Consider the following 20117-nt stretch of genomic DNA (forward strand, 5'->3'; position numbering starts at 1 on the left):
GTGATTTGGCTCCAGCAAGGACGAAAACCTACACAAGTTCCAGGATTGCCCGGCCAAGACAGCGCAGGGCAGGAGGGAACTCTGGGTCTCAGTGACATTTGTCCCAAATCAGGAGTGTTGTGTTAGCCTAGTGAACACTGTTAATGTCAGGCTGATGTATTTAAATCAGTACCTTGAAAGACACTGTCACCAGGGTGGACTGAGGAAGGGGGCAGGACTCAAGAAGGGAGTTTTTGGTTATGCCTTAACTGACAATTCATCAGAGAGGTGAACAGAGAAGAGTGTCATTTCCATGCAGTCTTGATCTACCTTGGGCTCCACATTAAACCAGTGAAATTTCTAAGAAACGAATCTGGTGGTAAGATGTCACAATAGAGAAAGAAGAGGTGTCTTAGCTTAACTCCAACTCACTACTAAAGAACTTATCTAAAGATACTCTTCAGAACACCCCTTTGCTAAATTAACAAAGCACTTTACCACACCAACATGGAAGACGAAGCTTCAAAAGTATATTGTATTTTTAAAGTGAGAGGGCTTACCGGTGTTGGATACATAACAGAGGCTTATTAACTTGACAAATTATTGAGGCAACTTTGGGCTACAAAACTGAAATTAAACCTGTATGAGCAGTTACAGGATCAGCCAAATAAGGCATGAAGGAAGAACCATTTTTAAAAGTAATTGCATTCATTTATTGCATAGGTAATAAAATCACATAGTACCAAATTCCAAAAGCTCGAAAGGATATATATTGAAACATCTGTCTTCCACCAGTCCCTTCAATAAAAGGCTACTTTAAGAAGCCTGTCACATTCTGGTATTTCAAGGACTCAAGGTTAAAAGACCCTCTGATTTTATTAGCCAAGCACGGTGTCACACACTTGTAGCTCCAGCTACTTGGGAGGCAGAGGCAGGAGGATTGCTTGAGTCCAAGAGCTGGAGGTTAGAGTGAGTTGTAATCACACCACTGTACTCCAGATTGGGTGAGAGAGGGAGACCTTGTCTCTAAAAAATGTTTTAAAGACCCTCTGGGTTGGGCATGGTGGTTCATGCCTGTAATCCCAGCACTTTGGGAGGCCGAGGTGGGTGAATCACCTGAGGTCAGGAGTTCAAGATTAGCCTGACCAACATAGTGAAACCCCATCTCTACTAAAAATACAAAATTAGCTGGGCATAGTGGCACATGCCTGTAATCCCAGCTACTTGGGAGGCTGAGGCAGGAGAATCGCTTGAACCTGGGAGGTGGAGGTTGCAGTGAGCCGAGATCGCACCACTGCACTCCAGCGTGGGCAACAAGAGGAAAACTCCATCTCAAAAAATAAATAAATAAAATAACCCTCTGATCTTGAAGATATATGTCACCTAGTTCATGCCAAGAGCTTATTGCTTAGAACTATACTCAGTAAAGTGGATTCTCTACTCAAGCTGGCACAGGAAGTACCTGCTTTTTTTTTTTTGAGATGGAGTCTCGCTTTGTTGCCCAGGCTGGAGTGCAGTGGCATGATCTTGGCTCACTGTAACCTCCGCCTTCCAGATTCAAGTGATTCTCTTGCCTCAGCCTCCCAAGTAGCTCTGATTACAGGTGCCCGCCACCATGCCCGGCTAATTTTTGTGTTTTTAGTAGAGACAGGGTTTCACCATGTTGGCCAGGCTGGTCTCGAACTCCTGATCTCATGATCTGCCTGCCTCAGCCTCCCAAAGTGCTGGGATTATAGGCGTGAGCCACTGCACCTGGCCAAGAAGTACATACTTAAAACTTAGTGCCAACAAATCCCAGTGGGCCACCAATTCTGAACAGAGGCAAGTGAGACCTTAAGTACTTCTGCTGACCTGGTGTGGTTTGTGTTTGTTAGATACTGTATTTCATAACCCATTTATATCCTCTATCTGTTCCCTTGCCATGCTAGAGATACGCAGTGTGACTTCTGTGAAGTCCTTGACATTCGGTAACATTGGCATACATAGTGGTAACTGCAGCAACCCATTTCCTTTCCCTGCCCTTTCATAGAACATAGAACTGAGGCCACATGGTAAATGGAAAGAAGCATTGGCTAAAGGAAAAAGACCTGGAGTCAAATTCCTTTTCTGACCCCTCACTGGGCCCTGTGACCTTGACCCCTCTTTGACATCTCCATCTGTGAGGGAGAGTGATTAAGATCTACTCTGGCGGGATATAGTGGTTTATGTCTATAATCCCGACACTTTGGGAGGCCCAGGTGGGAGAACCACTTGATACCAGGAGTTCAAGACCAGCCTGGGCAACATAGTGAGACCCCGTCTCTATAAAAAAATTTTAAAAATTGGCCAGGCATGGTGGCACATGCCTGTAGTCCTAACTACTCAGGAGGCTGAGGTGGGAGGATCACTTGAGCTGGGGAGGTTGAGGCTTCAGTGCGCAGAGATTGTGCCACTGCACTCTAGCCTGGGTGATGGAGCAGGACCCTGTCTTACAAATAAGAACAACAAGGGTTGAGCGCGGTGGCTCACGCCTGTAACCCCAGCACTTTGAGAGGCTGAGGCGGGTGGATCACGAGGTGAGGAGATCCAGACCATCCTGGCTAACACGGTGAAACCCTGTCACTACTAAATATACAAAAAATTAGCCTGGCATGGTGGCAGGCAGCTACTGGGGAGGCTGAGGCAGGAGAATGGCGTGAACCCAGAGGGCGGAGCTTGCAGTGAGCAGAGATCACACTACTGCACTCCAGCCTGGGCGACAGAGTGAGACTCCATCTCAAAAAAAAAAAAAAAAAAAAAAAAAGAACAACAAAAACTTTGTCTAGTCAAAAAGCAAGGGCAAGAGTCAATTGAATATGAAAAAACACCTTACAAAATGAGTTCTTCCTGCACTAAATAGACAAAGAGTAGAGTGGCCAAGAAAGGAAGGGACTCATTTTCCCTGAAATCCAGAGCACTCCAAAAACTACTTCTTACTCTTTCATCAGTACCAAGTACAGACCTTGCCTCTGTCAAATCTGAACAGAGCTAGCTCCTTTCTTTACCAGCAAAAAACTGTGGTTCTCCTACTGAATTCCTGAACAGACGCGTTATGGGCAAGTACCTGGTCTCATTGTCCAAAACAGAATTCTAAAAGTGCTGCTTTGTCCATATTCTCTGACATTTGGGAAATGCTCCTACAGTGGAATTTTATCTTTAATCTACCCTCTGTGCCCACCACGGCCTCATCATCTGGCCTGACCTGTGTTGCCAACCAGCACCAAGGATGCTAAGAAAAAACAAAGTATTCAAGTCAAAGACCACAAATCTATACCTCCAATCCACTCATTGGCCAGAGAAAGTCCTCTCATGGTGGGCAGCGTCGGGCCTGTCCGCGGGTACCCTCTGGTGGCAGCAGCGCACAACTGCGGGCACGGCGAAGGAGGTGCAGGGTGCTGCAGCGCCCCCTGGCGATAGTCCAGGAGACGCGCCGAGGGCAAAGAAACCACTAACTGAGCATCCAAGGGCGAGAGCGCGGGACGCCTCTAGATGCTTAACTGTGAATGCACTGTTTGGGGAGAGGGGGTTGTACGTGAGTGTCTTAACGTCTAGTGTGCGTAAGTGTAGGGTTAAGTATGTTTAGTGTGCCCCGGTACCCGAACCCTGTGTGTCTGTTGTGTTAAATGTGTACCGTATGTGTGAGCCCGCGCGTTCATACGTGGGTAGGTTGGTGGTGGGGAGGTCCGCGCCTCCAGTGCAGGGCGGAGTCCTCACGGAGGCGTGAAATTGGTTTGGAGCAAACACATTACGAAAAGCAATTACCAGGGAGAGGTTCTGGGCCCGCGGGACCAACAGCCAGGAGGCTGGGGAGGAAGCGCCCTGGCTCGCAAGAATCTGAATGTCTAACCCCAGTGAGGACCCTCCTGACATTGCCCCGCTAAGGGGACAATATGTGAGGTTGTGCACAGCCCCTTCACAGCCACCACTCCACATCGCCTTTCTTCCCTTCCCCGTCCTTAAAAAGGCATCCCACGATCGCAGGCTCTCCAGATGTGGCCAGAAACCCTCCCCGATCTTCCTATCACTTTAGAGGAGGGTCCTCCCTCTGGGACGCCCTCCCAGATCTCAACCCCATTCCTCACCCTCCTCTTCATGCCCCCAGCTCCTGCTCCCACATTTATCTTGCATTCATCCTATTGCCCCTTGTATTCTAACTGGTTGTTCACACGCTTGTTTCTCAGACTAGACTGAAGATTCACTGAGGGCAGGAGCGTGTCTCGTTCCCAGCAGGGCATGAAGCACCTAAAACCTGGGGACCCGGAAGCACACAGTGAACCAAGTGGATGCGATCAAATAGAATTTCCTTCAAAATCCACCAACAGGACTGTCTCGGGCAAGTCATCCGCGGGAGTCGGGATTCCCTGGGAGCAGAGCTCCAAACTCTTTCCCGCGCCAGCGAGCCCGCACTTGCATGATGCCCAGACCTGCGTCGACCTGGCTCCAGATCCCCGTGCCAGGGGCCACAGCCTTTGAGATGCTTCCTAGGAGGCTCCAGTGCCATCTCCCCAACAACGGCCTTCTGCTTCCCGTTACTTCCTCATCTTCCCCATCTTAGCATCTGGCATCCAGGGGTCCAAGCCAAAAACCTGCGAGTTGCCCTAGACAGCGCTATTCTGCAGCCCCTACAACCCCCCCAGCGGCGGCCCCCCAGTTCTTCCCAGGGATCCCGAATCTCGCCTGCCGCGACCGCCGCTGGCCTGGACCACCGCTGCAGATGCCCCCCGACCCACGCCCGCAGCCAGGACGGTCCGTCCTGCCACTCCTGCTGATCTGCTCTACTCAGGTCTCAGGCTAAATGTCACCTCCTCAAAGAGCAGGTTTCCCTGTCACCGACTGCCAACCCCCCCCCCCGTCCCGCACGTCTCTCCCCGGGCTCGGCAGCACCTGCTGCTTCCTCCTGTGCGCCGCGCTCTGGCTACCCCGCGCAAGCGGACCCTGGTGGGGGCCTGGAGGGCAGGCCTTGCCGCCAAGCAGCGGTGCCTGAACGCAGTAGGCCCTGGAACGGCTGCGGAACAAACCATCGAGCACTAGGGCGTCCCCTGGGACCCCCACCCGAGCCGCGGTCTCCACGGGGCGCCCCGCAGGCTCTCAACAGGAGTGGGCCTCGCGCACCAGGTTCCCGCGCATGCCTTGGGGCAGCCGCTTCCTGCCCGCGAGGTGGGGCCTGTGCGGTCGGGGTCCGCCTGGGGTTTCCACAGCGAGGAGCCTCCACCGCTTGCCCACCCGCACCCGCGTCCCCGAGCCGCGCCCTAGTACCTGAAGCCAGACAGACCGGTCAGCCCAAGGTCCTTGAGGCCAGGGTGGGAATCCGAGCCCTCTCTCTTCCTCTCCGCTTCTCCTCAGCCGCCTCTCAACGCCTAACCCGGCTTCGGGCTCTAGTCCGCGCGGCCTAAAGCCTCGCGCCCTCCAGGCCTCGCCCCCTGCCGCCTCGCGCCCTCCAGGCCCCGCCCCCTGTCTCTTTGCGCCCTCCCGGCCCCGCCCTTCGTCGCCTGGCTAGTGCCGGTTGGCGGGAAAGTCGCGAGCTCCAGCGCGTGCGCACTCCGCCGCCTGGGGGAACTCTGTCCTGCGACCCTTGACGTCAGGGATCACGGTGCACTTGATTGGCTGCTCTGTCCCGACCACCTGCCCTCCGCCTGTGGTTGCAGGCAGCTCCCGGCTGTTGGGGCCTCTGGCAGGTACTGAAAATCCTGATACTGCAATGACCCTCAGGGACTCTCCTCCCTCTCTTTTTACAGATGCAGAAACGTGAGCCCAGAGAGGGAAGAGACTTACGTTCCACAAGTTAATGGCAGAGTTAAGACCAGAACCGGTGTCACGGAACTTTCAACTCAGCGCTCTTGCGGCCAGAGCTAAATTTAAGGAAGGAGCAGATAAAAGAGGCAGGAACCAGGCATGCTTCTGATGCTCCCTGACCTACCGTGTCAGGCAATAGGCAAAACTGGTTCTGTTTTTCTAAACCTGGGCCTTTCGCTGTCACCTGAACCATGGTTACCCTCCGCGATGGGCCACCCCACATGCCCCTCCTTCCGGGTGGCTCTCCTGCGTCCTCACTTTCCTACCCCAAGGGTTCCTGTGCCTTCCTGCCCAACTCTCTGCACTGCCTCCATGTGCACCCTGCACCTCCTTTAGGCCTTTTCTAACGCGTTCTCACCTGGTGGTCATTCTGTCATTTGATGGAGCTGGCAAGCCTGGGACCCCTTAGCAGCCGGCTGATGCCAAAGGGGAAGGTGATGCAGCTGGCACCGTGGGGCAGACAGGGAGCCCCTGTCAGTCTGCCCATCCCAACTCCCCTGCAAGGGAGCCAGTTCGGAGGAAGGTCTGTTGGAGACAGCACCAGACACAGACCTGGAGATTTTTAATGCGCATACAGGGTTTGCACAGGCTAGAAGGGGGCCTCAGGAGAGCCCCAATAGGAGTGTGTCTTCATCAGTCATCACCCGGCTGCCGCTGTCGGTCCGCTTCTCTGCATTGGGAATTGCAGCATCCACACCTGCCTGCCGAGCTGGGCCTCCTGCTGCCAGGGCTACCTGGCCTGAGTTAGTGCAGAGGCGCGCCCTCTGCAGGCTGGGCATCTGCTTTCAGGCCCTCTCAAAAGGCCGTGGACATCTGGAAGGAGAGGTTTGGATTCAGAGGCTTCTGGTGGTTCGAGGACGGGCCGGTTCTGGCCAGGGCCCTCCCCAACCCTTCTCTTGCCTTCCACCCATCCCTGGACCCCAAGCAGCTGTGACTGCTCACCGATCCCGGGGCTCACCTAGTAGAGCACGCCCTCAAAATCCAGCTGCAGGTAGCGGAGCAGGCGCGGTGGCAGGGGGAGGCGGGGCAGCGCGTGGGGCAGGCTGCCCTCCAGGTGGGAGCGGAGCGCACAGCGGCTCAGATGCTGCAGCGACCTGGGCTGCCTCACCAAGGCGAACAGGGAGGAGTAGAAACGCTGATGTTTCTGGGGGCAGAACAAGGGGCTCAGTGAGGGGCAGCCTCAGACAGGTAGTGCCGGCTCCTCCTCACTGGGTAGGCTGGTGAGGGGCGGGGCATCTACCGGAAAGAACCTCTTAGAAACAATGAATATTTGAGTGTTCACTCTGCAAGTTCTCTCTTCTGGGACATGAGTGCGTCTTTAGGTACTTTCTATGGGGGGCTGCGGTTTAGCGGGTGGGAGTCTTGGGGCCAGGATGAGAGGCTCTATGGTCAGGGCCTTGGAATCTGACCTGCAGAGTTTCAGGAGGCACCAGGCCGACGGCCTCCTCGGGAAGCTGCACAACACTGTAGGTATTCATCAGGACCTCGATGGTCCGAGGGCACGTGCTCCAGCGCTCCAGCACCTGCGGGACGCAGAGACGTGTTGGGTCCCCAGTCAGTCCACACAGAGTGACCAGACAGCTCCAGAATAGTTGTTGTGGGTTGAACTTTGTTCCCCAAAAGATATATTGAAGACCTAACCCCCTGTACCTATGAATGGGACCTTATTTGGAAATAGGGTCTTTGCAAACGTAATCAGGTTAAAATGCGGTCATTAGGGTGGGCCCTATGCAATATGACTGGTGTTCTTATAAGAAGAGAAAACAGACGTACAGACATGGACACAGACAAGAAGGCCACGTGACGACAAAGGCAGACAGTGGAGTGACACGTGTACAAGTCAAAGGACACCAAGGATTGTGGGAAACCACTGGAAGCTACAAGAGTGCCATGGAACAGATTCTCCCTCAGAGATTCCAGAAAGAGCCAGCCCTGCCCACGTCTGCATTTCAAACTTCCAGCCTCCACTGCTGTAAGGAAACTCCATTTCTGTTGCTTTAAGCTACCCAGTTTGTGGTACTTCGTTTGATCCAGGAAGCCAATACAGCAGCTAACCTTTCTATTGTGCATAACTCAGGCCAGATGATTTTTCTAGCACTTTACATGTATGAACTCTTCACTGTTGTCCCTGCAAGGGATGGACTGTTAATATCCCCATGTTATTATCCCATTTCCTTCGTTACAGCCAAGGGAAACTGAGGTACAGAGAAGTTAATTAACTTGCCCAAGTTGTGGTTCCCACAGTCCAGGCCTGGAAGCGTGGCCCCTTGCCCTTAACCACACCACCATCCTGCTCTCCTCTCTGCCTCTACAAGGTTCTGGGCTGGGTTTACTTCTGGCTGGAAGAGGTCCCTGACCTGTGGCTGCAGCTCCTGAGCAGATAAAAAGATCACAGAATCCATCCAATGCCAAGTGAGGGTAGAGACCGCTACAAGAGGGGGCCAGGGAATGGGGTGGGGCTGGGTCTGGGACTCACAGAGGGAGGACTGGGCTCTGGAGGCAAAGGAACCCCAGAGCCAGGAGGGTATTCAGGGAGAAGGGACAAGGCAACCCGAGGCTGATGGACTGCCTGCAGGAGCAGGAGAGGATTTGGTAGGAGCAGGGGTGGAATCTAGTTGGAGCCAGATTTATGCTTTCATTGGTTCATTCAGCAAATATTTATTGAGGGCCTACTATGTGCCAAGCACTTCGAATCCAGCAGTGGGGAAAATAAAGTCCTCGTCATCCAAGAGCTTCTATTTCAGAGGGAAAACATAATAAACACAGAAGTCATCACTCACAGATCTGCTGCTGCAATGAAAAATAGGAAGGGGCCGGGTGTGGTGGCTCATGCCTGTAATCCCAGCACTTTGGGAGGCCGAGATGGGTGGATCATTTGAGGTCAGCAGTTTGAGACCAGCCTGGCCAATATGGTGAAACCCCGTCTCTACTAAAAATACAAAAATTAGCCAGGCAGTAGTGGCATGCACCTGTAATCCCAGCTATTTGGGAGGCTAAGGCAGAAGAATCTCTTGAGCCTGGGAGGCAGAGGTTGCAGTGAGCTGGGATCATGCCACTGCACGTGTGGGTGACAGAGTGAGACCCTATCTCAAAAAAGAAAAAAAAAGTAGGGTCAGGGGACTGAGCATGGTTGGGGAGGGCACTGTCCTAGATGGAGTGGTCAAGAAAGGTCTCTGAGGTGGTGGTCCAATGCAGCAAGCGGGCAAGCCATGCAGTGGAGCAGCCTGTGGACAAACCGTCCACATGGTCAGAAAAGTGGCCTGACAGATACCAGCACTATGACGCCCGCTTGTGCCTGAACTCAGTACCTAAAGCAGATTCGTGCCTCCTCCACTGCACTCCACTCTCACTGCATCTCTACAGGTGATGGCCACAGAGTCTTTTAAGATCTGAAAATAGGTAAGTACTGTCTTTCAGGCAGTATCTCACACACAACACACATGTGGCCAAACACACAATTGCATCTAATAGTGGGGGTTTAACAGCCTCTGTCTGCAAGGAGAGGAGACCCTTCTGTCTGTCAGATGAGAGTACCGATGACCAGTGGGAGCAGAAGGCCTGGCCTTCCAGGGGTCCCTGGAGAAAGCATTTTACACGCCTGGGGCCTCTGCTTCTAGCCCTGCATCTGAGCAGTGCTCATCAGTCTGTCCCGGGAGGCCTCTTTTCCTCACTCCTTCTCTGAGCTAGTGAAGAGCAGGCTGGTTCTCTCCAACTCTCCTCTCCACCTGCCCCTCAGGCCCATCTCTGTCCTTCCTGGCCCATGTTGATCCCCACCTCCGTACTGGGCTCAAGTAGCTCACCGTGCCTGGAATGCCTGCCTCTTCCTCCTCCCTCCCTTCAAAACTGGCCATCCCAGTTCCGCCTCCTCCAGGCTACACCAACCTGCTTTGCACTCCCATTTCCAATGATACCCTCATTGGGATGATGCCAAGCAGCTTACCAAGTGCTTTCTCATACATTACATAACAAGAACAACACTAGCTAACAAGTGTTAAGCACTAGGCTTGATGTGTATTGACTCTTCTCACACTAACCCTATGAAGAAGGCATGGTGTCATATCCCTATGTTACAGATGACAAAACTGAGGCCTAGGGAGATTCAGCGACTTGCCGAAGGCGACACAGGTAGTGTGTCTGGCTCCAGAGCCTACATTCCTAGTCACCACTGACCTCAGAAGTTGCTGGGAGGACTGAAGAACTCCTGTAACAGGAAATACAGCTTAGAGCAGTGCCTGGTGTGTAGTCAAGGCTGTGCTTGCTCTGACTGTTCCCTAGTGCTCTCCTACAGCTTTCCATCCTGTTAGGGAGAGGCTGTATCACATGCAGTGACTTGCCTATACCCACACGAACAAGCATCAAAGTCACATCCTGGATCCAGGTCCCCTGAGCACCAAGTCCAAAGTGGTGGCTCCTAGAGAACCAGCTGGGGCTGGTGTTTCATCACAGATGGGCGGTGGAGGCTTCTGTGCAGGGAGGACAGAAACCCCTCAGCTGGCAGGGCTGCAGATCATGGAAAGGGACAAATGGGGTACTTTGCTCTGCCAGGCCCTTTGGTCCCAGAGACAGGCTGAGGGGTGGAGCAGGGCTGTGGGGTCCCAGGAAACCCTTTCACTGTGCCAGGCCCTCCTCCCACCCCTGCCTGCTGGGGAAATCATTAGCTGTCAGAGCTGCCGTCAGATTACAGGGAATTGCTTGTCTCCTAATTATCTAGTGTTAATAGGAGATTAATTAGTGTTAATTGTTGATTTTCTTGTATTTTCCCAAAGGGGAGACCAATCTGCCGAACTCTTGGGCTGTTTAATTATTTGGTCTTGCTTAGGAATCCAGACAGATGCTTCTAGGTTTGTGAGCAAACGGGTTAGCAGGGGTGGTCCCAGGACAGGCAAGCCTGGGTGGGACAAGACTCTGGTCTGGGTCAGAGGGGACCTGCCTACTCAGAGGTTGGTTTCAGTTCTGACCCATCTCCTCTGAGAACAGATGTCCCCATCCCAGACCCAGCGCCCTCCATGACATTATCTACGCCCCTCCAGACATGACACAGCATGGGGCAAGGCCCCCTCACAGGGCATCAGTAGCACAGGTCTTCAAGTTGAACCCACTTAGGGGAAATTAAGATAAAGTAGGATATAAATTGAAATTGACAGTGAAAGGCATGTTCACAGGTGCCAGGACAGTGGCAGCTGTTCTGGGGGCTGTGGGTCCTACTAGATTCTCAGAAAGTGGGACCATGTCCATTTGCAGACATTCAGGGGACCTTGAGCCTCCTGAAACAGGCTCACCCTCTTCCCTTGGAGAGCCTCTCCTGCTTCTATCACTGAACTGATCCCACTGCTAGTGGGAGCTTCTTCAAATGCTATTTTCATCAGTTTGCTGTGCTGATGAAGACCCTTAAACAACGCCCACCACCCACATCAGCCCTGACTTCTTCTGTCTTTTTGGATCCATTATCATCTGGCCCCACTGCCCCTAGTCCACCTTTATCACACATGCACAGTATATACATGCACATACGTGCACAAACACATGTATACACACGCACACCATGTGTACACATGCACACACACATGCACACACACACATTTCCCACTGATCTGTGTCTTCACCTTGACCCCTGTTTGGGTTTTGCTTACATGCTGAATGAAAGACAGACAGAAGGAACCAATCTATGTGCACAGGCCACATTCCAAAGCAAACCAGAGCACAGGCCTAGGTCTCCCTGTCCCCTCACCATGGTGGCCCTCCTGCTGCCTGCAGCCCCCATACCTTGGGGAGGGCCCCTGGCCAGACACGGACAGCGCCGTGGTTGAGCAGAGCCCGAACCACGTGCTCGGGGCTCTGGGCCAGGGCTGCAGCTGGGCCCTGCAGAGCACAGTGCAGGGGCGTGTGTCCCCCATAGTCCATGGTGTTGGCGCTGACACCACAGGACAGGAGCAGCTCCACGATAGCTGCATGGCCACGGCGACAGGCCAGGTGCAGGGGTCGCTGCTTGTCCTGGTCCGCAGCGTCAGCGTCTGCTCCAGCTGAAAGCAGCAAGCTGCACAGCTGCAGGCAGCGGGCGGTGGTGGCCTCGGCATTGGCGGTGGACTGGCAGCGGACGTCACAGGCAGCCAGCAGTGGGGTCCAGCCTTCAGCATTGCGGGCATCAGGACATGCCCCCCGTCTTAGAAGCAGATCTGCCAGCTCCACATGGCCAAGCCGGGCGGCCACATGCAAAGGGGTCTCCTCTTCCTCCTCGGACCGACCATCCACTCTTGCTCCAAACCTGAGGAGCAGCTCCGCACACCTATTGGGGGGAGACGGTGGTGGGGAGGAAAGCGGGCATGGACCCCCGGCAGGAACACACTTGGGTGGCTCTTGGTTCTGTCTCACCCCACCCACTCTCCATCCTGCCCATCACTGGTCATCCCGGCACCATTCTACGAGATTAACAGTGCCCTTCTTTTTTTTTCTTTTTCTTTTTTTTTTTTTTGAGACTGAGTCTTGTTCTATCGCCCAGGTGGAAGTGCAGTGGTGTGATCTCTGCTCACTGCAACCTCCACCTCCCAGGTTCAAGCGATTCTCCTGCCTCAGCCTCCAGAGTAGCTGGGATTACAGGCAACCACCACCACGCCCGGCTAGTTTTTTGTGTATTTCATAGAGATGGGGTTTCACCATGTTTGCCAGGCTGGTCTCGAACTCCTGACCTCAAGTGATCCATCTGCCTCGGCCTCCCAAAGTGCTGGATTATAGGCATGAGCCACTGTGCCTGGCCAACAGTGTCCTTCTTTAAAATCCAAATACTTTTTGTTGGGATAATCCACTAAATCATCCGTGGGAATAAACGTCACCAGCAGTTATCACATGAGTGGTCAGAACAAGCGCCTGCTAAGGGTTTTACGTGTTGTAGCTAATTTCATCCTCACTACATTCCCTTGGTAGGCTCTCTTAAGACACTCATGCCACAGAGGAGGAAACTGAGGTTTGAGGATCTCATGCAAGTTGACATGGCTGGTAGGGATAGGGCTGCTATTTGGGTCCAGGGGCAGCAGGACTGTTGGGGGGCTCTGCATGCTGGGACTGGAGGAGGAAGGGGGCTTGGGGCCTGGCAGTGGGTGCACACAGAAATGGGGCAGTGGGACAAAGAACAAGACTGATTGGCTGGGCATGGTGGCTCATGCCTATAATCCCAGCACTTTGGGAGGCCAAGGCAGTCAGATCACCTGAGGTCAGGAGTTTGAGACCAGCCTGGCAAACATGGTGAACCCCCGTCTCTACTAAAGATACAAAAATTAGCCAGGTGTAGTGGTGGGCCCCTGTAATCCCAGCTACTTGGGAGGCTGAGGCAGGAGAATTGCTTGAACCCGGGAGGTGGAGACTGCAGTGAGTCGAGATCATGCCACTACACTCCAGCCTGGGTGACAGAGTGAGACTCCTTCTCAAAATAGAAAAATAAAAAATAAAAATGACTGAAATTGGCCAACTGGATTTACTCCAAGATGGCAAGAAGCACAGGGAGTCACAGCAACGTGTGTGCCTCACTTCAGGGCTAACGGAACTTGGCCTCTTTGAGCTCCAGTTCCCTCGTGTGTAGAATGGGGATAATTGTAACAGCTCCACCTTCCGAGGTGGTTGTGAGCAGCACGTGAGACAACCCCCGAAAACCTGTCATCGTAAGAGCTCAAAATGACGACACTTGGCAGGAGGAGTGGGAGGTATAGAGGGTGATGGATTGTGGGAGCTCACTTCATTATCCTGTCTGCCTTTCTATATGTTTAAAAGTCCCCATAATAATTTTAAAATACATTTGTTTTCTCACAAAGGAAGGAAAGATTATCACTGGGTGTGATCTCAGGGAGGCTGGTGGGAACATGGTCAGAACTAAAAATGCGGGATTATGTGGAACCTCACTATCCAGTGGCAGCCACTAGCCACCTGTGGCTATCGAGTTCTTGAAATGTGGCTAATCCTAACTGAGATGCGCTGTGTTATATGCATGCCTTTTTTCCTCCTTCTTCAGAAACAGAGCCGGCTAGGTGCGGTGGAGAATCACTTTAGCCCAGGAGTTCAAGACTATCCTGGGCAAGAAAGTGAGACCCATCTCCACAAAAAATTAGCTGGGAATGGTGGCGTGCGCCTGTAGTAGTCCCATCTACTCTGTAGGCTGAGGCGAGAGGATTGTTTAAGCCCAGTAGTTTGAGGCTGCAGTGAGCTATGAACGCACCACTGCACATCCAGACTAGGTGACTGAGAGAGACCCTATCTCTCTCTCTTTTTTTTTTCTTTTGAGATAAGGTCTCTCTGTCGCCCAGGCTGGAGTACAGTGGCGTGATCTCCACTCACTGCAACCTCCGCCTCACAGGCTCAAATGATCCTCCTACCTCAGCCTCCTGAGTAGTGAGATTACAGGTGTGCACCACCATGCCTGGCTAATTTTTGTCTGTTTGCTTGTTTGTTTTTTTGAGACGGAGTTTCCCTCTTTCGCCCAGGCTGGAGGGCTGGAGTGCGGTGGCACAATCTTGGCTCACTACCACCTCCACCTCCCGGGTTCAAGCGATTCTCCTGCCTCAGCCTCCCGAGTAGCTGGGATTACAGGTGCCCGCCACCATGTCCAGCTAATTTTTGTATTTTTAGTAGAGAGAGAGTTTCACCATGTTGGCCAGGCTGGTCTCGAACTCCTGACCTCAGGTGATCCACCCGGCTCGGCCTCCCAAAGTGCTGGGATTACAGGCGTGAGCCACTGCGCCCGGCCTCAATTTTATATTGATTACATGTCAACATGATAACACTTTGGATATGTTGTGTTCAACAAAATGTAATTAATTTAACCTGCTTTACAGATATTTGTACTCACATGTCCACAGGAGCATTATTCACAATAGCCAAAATGTGGAAGCAACCCAAGTGTCCCTCAACGGGTGAATGAATAAACAAAATGTGCTATCCACATATAAAGGAGTGTTATTCAGCCTTAGAAAGGAAGGAAATTCGGCCAGGCGCAGTGGCTCACGCCTGTAATCCCAGCACTTTGGGAGGCCGAGGCGGGTGGATCATGAGGTCAGGAGATCGAGACCATCCTGGCTAACACAGTGAAGCCCCGTCTCTACTAAAAAATACAAAAATTAGCCGGAAGCGGTGGCGGGCGCCTGTAGTCCCAGCTATCTTGGGAGGCTGAGGCAGGAGAATGGCATGAACCTGGGAGGTGGAGCTTGCAGTGAGCTGAGATCGCACCACTGCACTCCAGCCTGGGCGAAAGAGCGAGACTCTGTCTCAAAAAAGAAAAAAAAGGAAGGAAGGAAATTCTGAAACATGGGACAACATGGGTGAAGTCTGAGGACATCACGCTAAGTGGAATAAGCCAGTTACAAAAGGACAAATACCGCATGATTCCACTTATGTGAGGTCCCCAGAGTGTTCACATTCAGAGACAGAAAGCAAAATAGTGATTGCCATGGGCTTGGGGGACAGGGTGGGGTGGGTGGTTAGTGTTTGACGGGGATAGAATTTCAGTTTGGGAAGATGAGAAAGTTTGGAGATGGATGGTGGCGATGGTCGAACAACAACATGAATGTGCTTAATGCCATCGAACCGCACACTTAAAAATGGTTACAAAGGGCCAGGCGTGGTGGCTCACGCCTGTAATCCCAGCACTTTGGGAGGCCGAGGCGGGCAGAACACGAGGTCAGGAGATTGAGACCATCCTGGCTAACACGGTGAAACTGCGTCTCTACTAAAAATACAAAAAATTAGCCGGGCGTGGTGGTGGGGGCCTGTAGTCCCAGCTACTCGTGAGGCTGAGGCAGGAGAATGGCGTGAACCTGGGAGGCGGAGCTTGCAGTGAGCCAAGATCGCGCCACTGCACTCCAGCCTGGGAGACAGAGCAAGACTCCGTCTCAAAAAATAAATAAATAAATAAGTAAATGAATAAATAAATAAATAGTTACAAAGGTAAATTTCATGTATATGTTACCACCATTTAAAAATTAATTTTACCCTTCCTTCCTTCCTTCCTCTCTCTCTCTCTCTCTCTCTCTCTTTCTTTCTTTCTTCTCTTTCCCTCTGTGGCCCAGGCTACAATCTACTCGGCTTGCTGCTGCCCGCGCCGCGGACTGCCTGGGACTGTCGGCGCGCGCGACCACTCCCTGCCTTTTCTCCTTTCGCTGCAGGCACGCGTTCGCCATCTTGGCCACGCTGGTCGCCAGCTCCTGACGCCGAGTGCTCTGCCCGCCTCAGCCTCCCGAGGTACTGGGACTACAGACGGAGTCTCGCTCACCCTGTGCTCGGTGTTGCCCGGGCTGGAGTGCGGTGGCGTGGTCTGGCCTCGCGGCAGCCTCTGCCCCCCAACCGCCTGCCTTGGCCTGCCAGGGTGCTGGGATTGCAGCCCCTGCCCGGCCGCCGCCCCATCTGGGAGGTGGGGAGCGCCTCTGCCCGGCCGCCCCGTCTGGGAAGTGAGGAGCGCCTCTGCCCGGCCACCCACCGTCTGGGAAGTGAGGAGCGCCTCCGCCCGGCCACCCATCGTCTGGGAAGTGAGGAGCGCCTCTGCCCGGCCGCCCCGTCCGGGAAGAAGTGAGGAGCGCCTCTGCCCGGCCGCCCCATCGGGAAGAAGTGAGGAGCGCCTATGCCCGGCCGCCCCGTCCGGGAAGAAGTGAGGAGCGCCTCTGCCCGGCCGCCCCGTCTGGGAGGTGAGGAGCGCCTCTGCCTGGCTACCCATCGTCTGGGAGGTGAGGAGCGCCTCTGCCCGGCCACCCATCGTCTGGGAGGTGAGGAGCGCCTCTGCCCGGCCACCCATCGTCTGGGAGGTGAGGAGCGCCTCTGCCCGGCCACCCATCGTCTGGGAAGTGAGGAGCGCCTCTGCCCGGCCACCCATCGTCTGGGAAGTGAGGAGCGCCTCTGCCCGGCCACCTATCGTCTGGGAAGAAGTGAGGAGCGTCTCTGCCTGGCCGCCCCGTCTGGGAAGTGAGGAGCTCCTCTGCCCGGCCGCCCCCTGTCTGGGTAGAAGTGAGGAGCTCCTCTGCCTGGCCGCTCCGTCTGGGAGGTCTACCACGGAGGCCAGAAGCAATGTGGGGGCTGGACGTGGTGGCTCACGCCTGTGGTCCCGGCACTCTGGGGGGCGAGGCGGGTTGATCACTTCGGGCTAGGAGTTCGAGACCAGTCTGGCCAACTTGGTGAAACATGAAGAATACAACAGACAAACCAACCAACCAACTCAGTGACAACAAAACAGGTCTACCCTGGAGTCATACTCTAATTTTTTCTATTTTCCTCCCTTTCTGATCCTTTATCCCACTTTCTTTTTCTTCCTCTTCCTTCTCCCTCTTCTTTGTCAAATAGAGGATTGAGTTATTATCACTGATCCATATAAAGTCCCTCTCTCATTTATTTTAACTCCCACCCCCCATTTCTATTCCCCAACTTCCCATGTGCAACCTTCCTAATATGTTTGATACGCATCTTTTTGTTTGTATGTATTTTTAGAAAATGTTTATTGTTTTTGTATGCAAAAAAATTAATAAAAAAAATCAAACTTACTATATGTTCAAATAAATAACATTTCTACAAATAACTATAAAAAAATTAATTTTACATATTTGTCTTTTTTTTTTTTTTTTGTGAGACAAAGTCTCACTTTGTCTCCCAGGCTGGAGTGCAGTGGCACAATCTAATCTCTGCTAACTGCAACCTCCACCTCCCAGGTTTAAGCAATTCTCCTGCCTCAGCCTCCCGAGTTGCTGGGATTACAGGCGCGTGCCACCACACTCAGCTAATTTTTGTATTTTTAGTAGAGACAAGGTTTAGGCATGTTGGCCAGGCTGGTCTCAAACTCCCGGCCTCAAGCAAGCCACCTGCCTCAGCCTCCCAAAGTGCTGGGATTGCAGGCATGAGCCACTGTGCCCGGCCGTTTGTCATTTTTTTGTAGGGCTGCTAGAACATTCTAAATTGCATATGTGGCTCATATGAGGTTTCCACTGGGCCACGCTAGTAAAGAACACATCTTCAACCATAGTATGATTAAGTCTATGGAATCCTCTAGAGGCTGATGAGATTAACAAGAAGGAGAGGGTCCGTGAAAGGAGAACCCCAGGGTCAATAATTTGGCACCTTTCAGAGGCAAGAGACAAGAGCTGCAGGTGTGCAGTCAGTAGAGAGAGGGCCTCTATAGGATGTAGAGTTAGTTCACAAAATTGTAATTGGGATCCCATCCTCCAACGTTCCTTACACATGGATTGCAATTATTTATGTCACTGCAAAGGACTATTCCCTACAATAAATGATACATTGGCACATTTGGGTGTATTCATCAGTTTCTTGGGAGTTTAGTTAGTGAGAGTCCCTTGAGCCCATGATCTGAGGGTGCCTTACCAATATGGACATTCTAGACCTGTCATGAAAAACCAGACCCTACCCAGAGGGACCCAGGCAGGTCCTCACTGGGGCCACCATCCTCTACTCCCTGTCTGGATCATTGGACAGTAAGCTTCCTGAGGGCAGGGCCTCAGGGACTTAGTTGCTGTTGTGCTTAGCACAGTGCCTGGAACATAGCATAAGCTCAGAAAGTGTTTTTAAAAACTTTAAGCAACACCACCTCCCCATAATGGAGCCAGGCAATTTCCCAATGCGGGCCATGCAACTGCACCCCTGCCACAGCCTCCCTCCACCCCTGGGAGACCAGAAAACTGTCCAAAGTCCAGGCCACTCCCAAGTTCATGGGGTCAACGGGTGGATGGCTTGGGAAGTAATTGCACCCTGACCCGCGCCCCAAGCCTGGACTGCTCTGCCCCAGGTCCCTGACATTTTCCCCCATCCTCCCTGAGAAGGCCTCTTTGCTTCCCTTCAGAGTGGAACTGGGGGTTGGGGTGAGGGGTCACTCACTCAAGGGTGCCAGGTCCCCGGCAGAGATGCAGGGGGCGTTTCCCATCCTGGTCAGCGATGTTGGGGTCGGCTCCTGCCACCAGCAGCACATGAACACAAGCAGTGTGGCCTGCAGCACAAGCCTCGTGCAGGGCGGTGCGGCCCCCAGGGGCACAGTCTGGCCTTGCTCGCCGCCTCAGCAACAGCTGTAGGACTTCGGTGTGGCCACGGCTGGCCGCCACATGCAGTGGAGTGGTCAGCTCCTCTTCGTATGTCAGAGACCAGAGTCCTAGGGAGGGGAGACGTGGGCCTCAGATCCCCAGGGAAGGCAAAGACCTTCCAGCCAATGGGGTGAGGTGGGCAGAGGCAGGAAGAGGGAGCCCAGAGCTCCATCTGCAGCCTCCCCTCTCTCCCACTGAGACCCCCCAGTGCCCCGGCCCGTACTCAGAGCACGGATGTTGAAGCGGAAATCCCTCCATCGCTCTGGGTCGCTGGTATCAAAGATGGAATCAGGAGCCAGGCCAGTACTGGAGTCCGCGAGGATGCGGGAGACACAGCCCACGTCCCCAGCCAGCACTGCCTGCCAGAAGGCAAGGGCAGGTCCTGAGGCCGTGCGGGTGACGATGGGTCCTGGGCCAGACTCGGGGTGCTCCTCAGACCCTCTGCTGGGCTTCTCCACCAGCCTGGCACAGAGGGGGTGTCTGTCATCGAGGGGCTCTCCCTGCCCCTTGCACTCTTCTGGAGACCAACTCATGAGCATGTGGTTGGGGAGAGGCGAGTGGGGAGGAGGAGAGGTATATGCCAAAGGCAGAGAGAGAGCGAGCAGGAGGGAAATACAGACAGAAGGCCCCTATGTCCCACGCTCCGAGGCTGACCTGGCCACGCATCCAGCAGGAGCTATTCTGGGCTCCACATGACTGTGTTCGTGGGCCAAGGTTTAGGCTATTGGGCAAGCTTTGAGGTTGGGGAGAAACAGCCGGGGGCTTCTCCTTTCCCTCAAGCCCTTAGGACCTCTGTGGCCGAGGCAGTCAGCCCAGCCCCCTGGTTCTCAGCACCCCCCAGATGCCCCTCACCCCTCTGGTGGCTGCTCCAGCGAGGCTCTGCGGCCCGGCTCTCCAGCAGCAGGTCGGCTGTGCTGTGCGGGGGAAACAGCTCTTGCAACCTTGCCAGGTCCCCAGTGTAGAGGGCATTCTGCAGGGCCATGTCTTGGCAGAGCAGTGGTGATGGCCGAGGGGTCTCCCAGGCTGGGCGGGAGTGGGGCCTCCAGATCCGGCAGGCAAGGGCAGAGGGAAGGCACCCCAGATGATGTCCCCAGTGGGGAGAGGAGTTCTTTCCCCAGGGCATGGCTTGTTCTGGGACAGCCAAAGCAGCAGGACTCCCAGCGATGTTGCTGGTGGACTGGGCAGGTGGGTGCTGGGCCCGAGCTGGGTGGGGCCCAGCGTGGGAGGCGCAGGGGAGCACAACATCAGGCAAAGCCATAAATAGCCCTGACTGGCCCAGCT

The 20117-nt window shown here is 53.7% G+C and overlaps 1 protein-coding gene and 1 long non-coding RNA gene across 4 annotated transcripts in view; one reads left to right on the forward strand and one right to left on the reverse strand.

Annotated features, from left to right (window-relative positions):
* LOC129484065 (uncharacterized) overlaps positions 1-5888 on the forward strand; it is an 8094-nt gene extending 2206 nt beyond the window's left edge. The window contains exon 2 of the long non-coding RNA XR_008658349.2: positions 5733-5888. This is a non-coding gene — a long non-coding RNA (uncharacterized lncRNA). The remainder of the gene's footprint in view (positions 1-5732) is intronic.
* Positions 5889-6335: 447 nt separating this feature from the next.
* Positions 6336-20029, reverse strand: ASB10 (ankyrin repeat and SOCS box containing 10). Of its 3 annotated transcripts, none has more exons than XM_055281490.1 (6): positions 19689-20029; positions 18637-18904; positions 11554-12073; positions 7200-7313; positions 6749-6934; positions 6336-6603 (listed from the first exon to the last, which is right to left on the reverse strand). In XM_055281490.1, exons 1-5 carry the CDS (start codon positions 19957-19959, stop codon positions 6749-6751), a joined length of 1359 nt encoding a protein of 452 aa, XP_055137465.1. In that variant the 5' UTR covers positions 19960-20029; the 3' UTR covers positions 6336-6603. The 3 variants fall into 3 exon arrangements, with proteins under 3 accessions (XP_055137465.1, XP_055137464.1, XP_055137466.1); XM_055281489.1 differs by lacking the exon at positions 19689-20029 and adding an exon at positions 19060-19487; XM_055281491.1 differs by lacking the exons at positions 7200-7313; positions 19689-20029 and adding an exon at positions 19060-19628.
* Positions 20030-20117: the final 88 nt, after the last annotated feature.

The sequence above is a fragment of the Symphalangus syndactylus genome, chromosome 6 (assembly GCF_028878055.3).
Source record: "Symphalangus syndactylus isolate Jambi chromosome 6, NHGRI_mSymSyn1-v2.1_pri, whole genome shotgun sequence".
NCBI classification, from domain to species: domain Eukaryota; kingdom Metazoa; phylum Chordata; class Mammalia; order Primates; family Hylobatidae; genus Symphalangus; species Symphalangus syndactylus.

Coding starts and splice junctions, on each gene's coding strand:
- ASB10 (XM_055281489.1), bottom strand. CDS start 19,375: ATGCTCATGAGTTGGTCTCCAGAAGAGTGCAAGGGGCAGGGAGAGCCC. Junction 12,074..18,636: donor CGGGGACCTGGCACCCTTGA/GTGAGTGACCCC, acceptor TCCCCCCAATAG/GTGTGCGGAGCTGCTCCTCA. Junction 6,935..7,199: donor TGCCTCCTGAAACTCTGCAG/GTCAGATTCCAA, acceptor TTCTGCCCCCAG/AAACATCAGCGTTTCTACTC.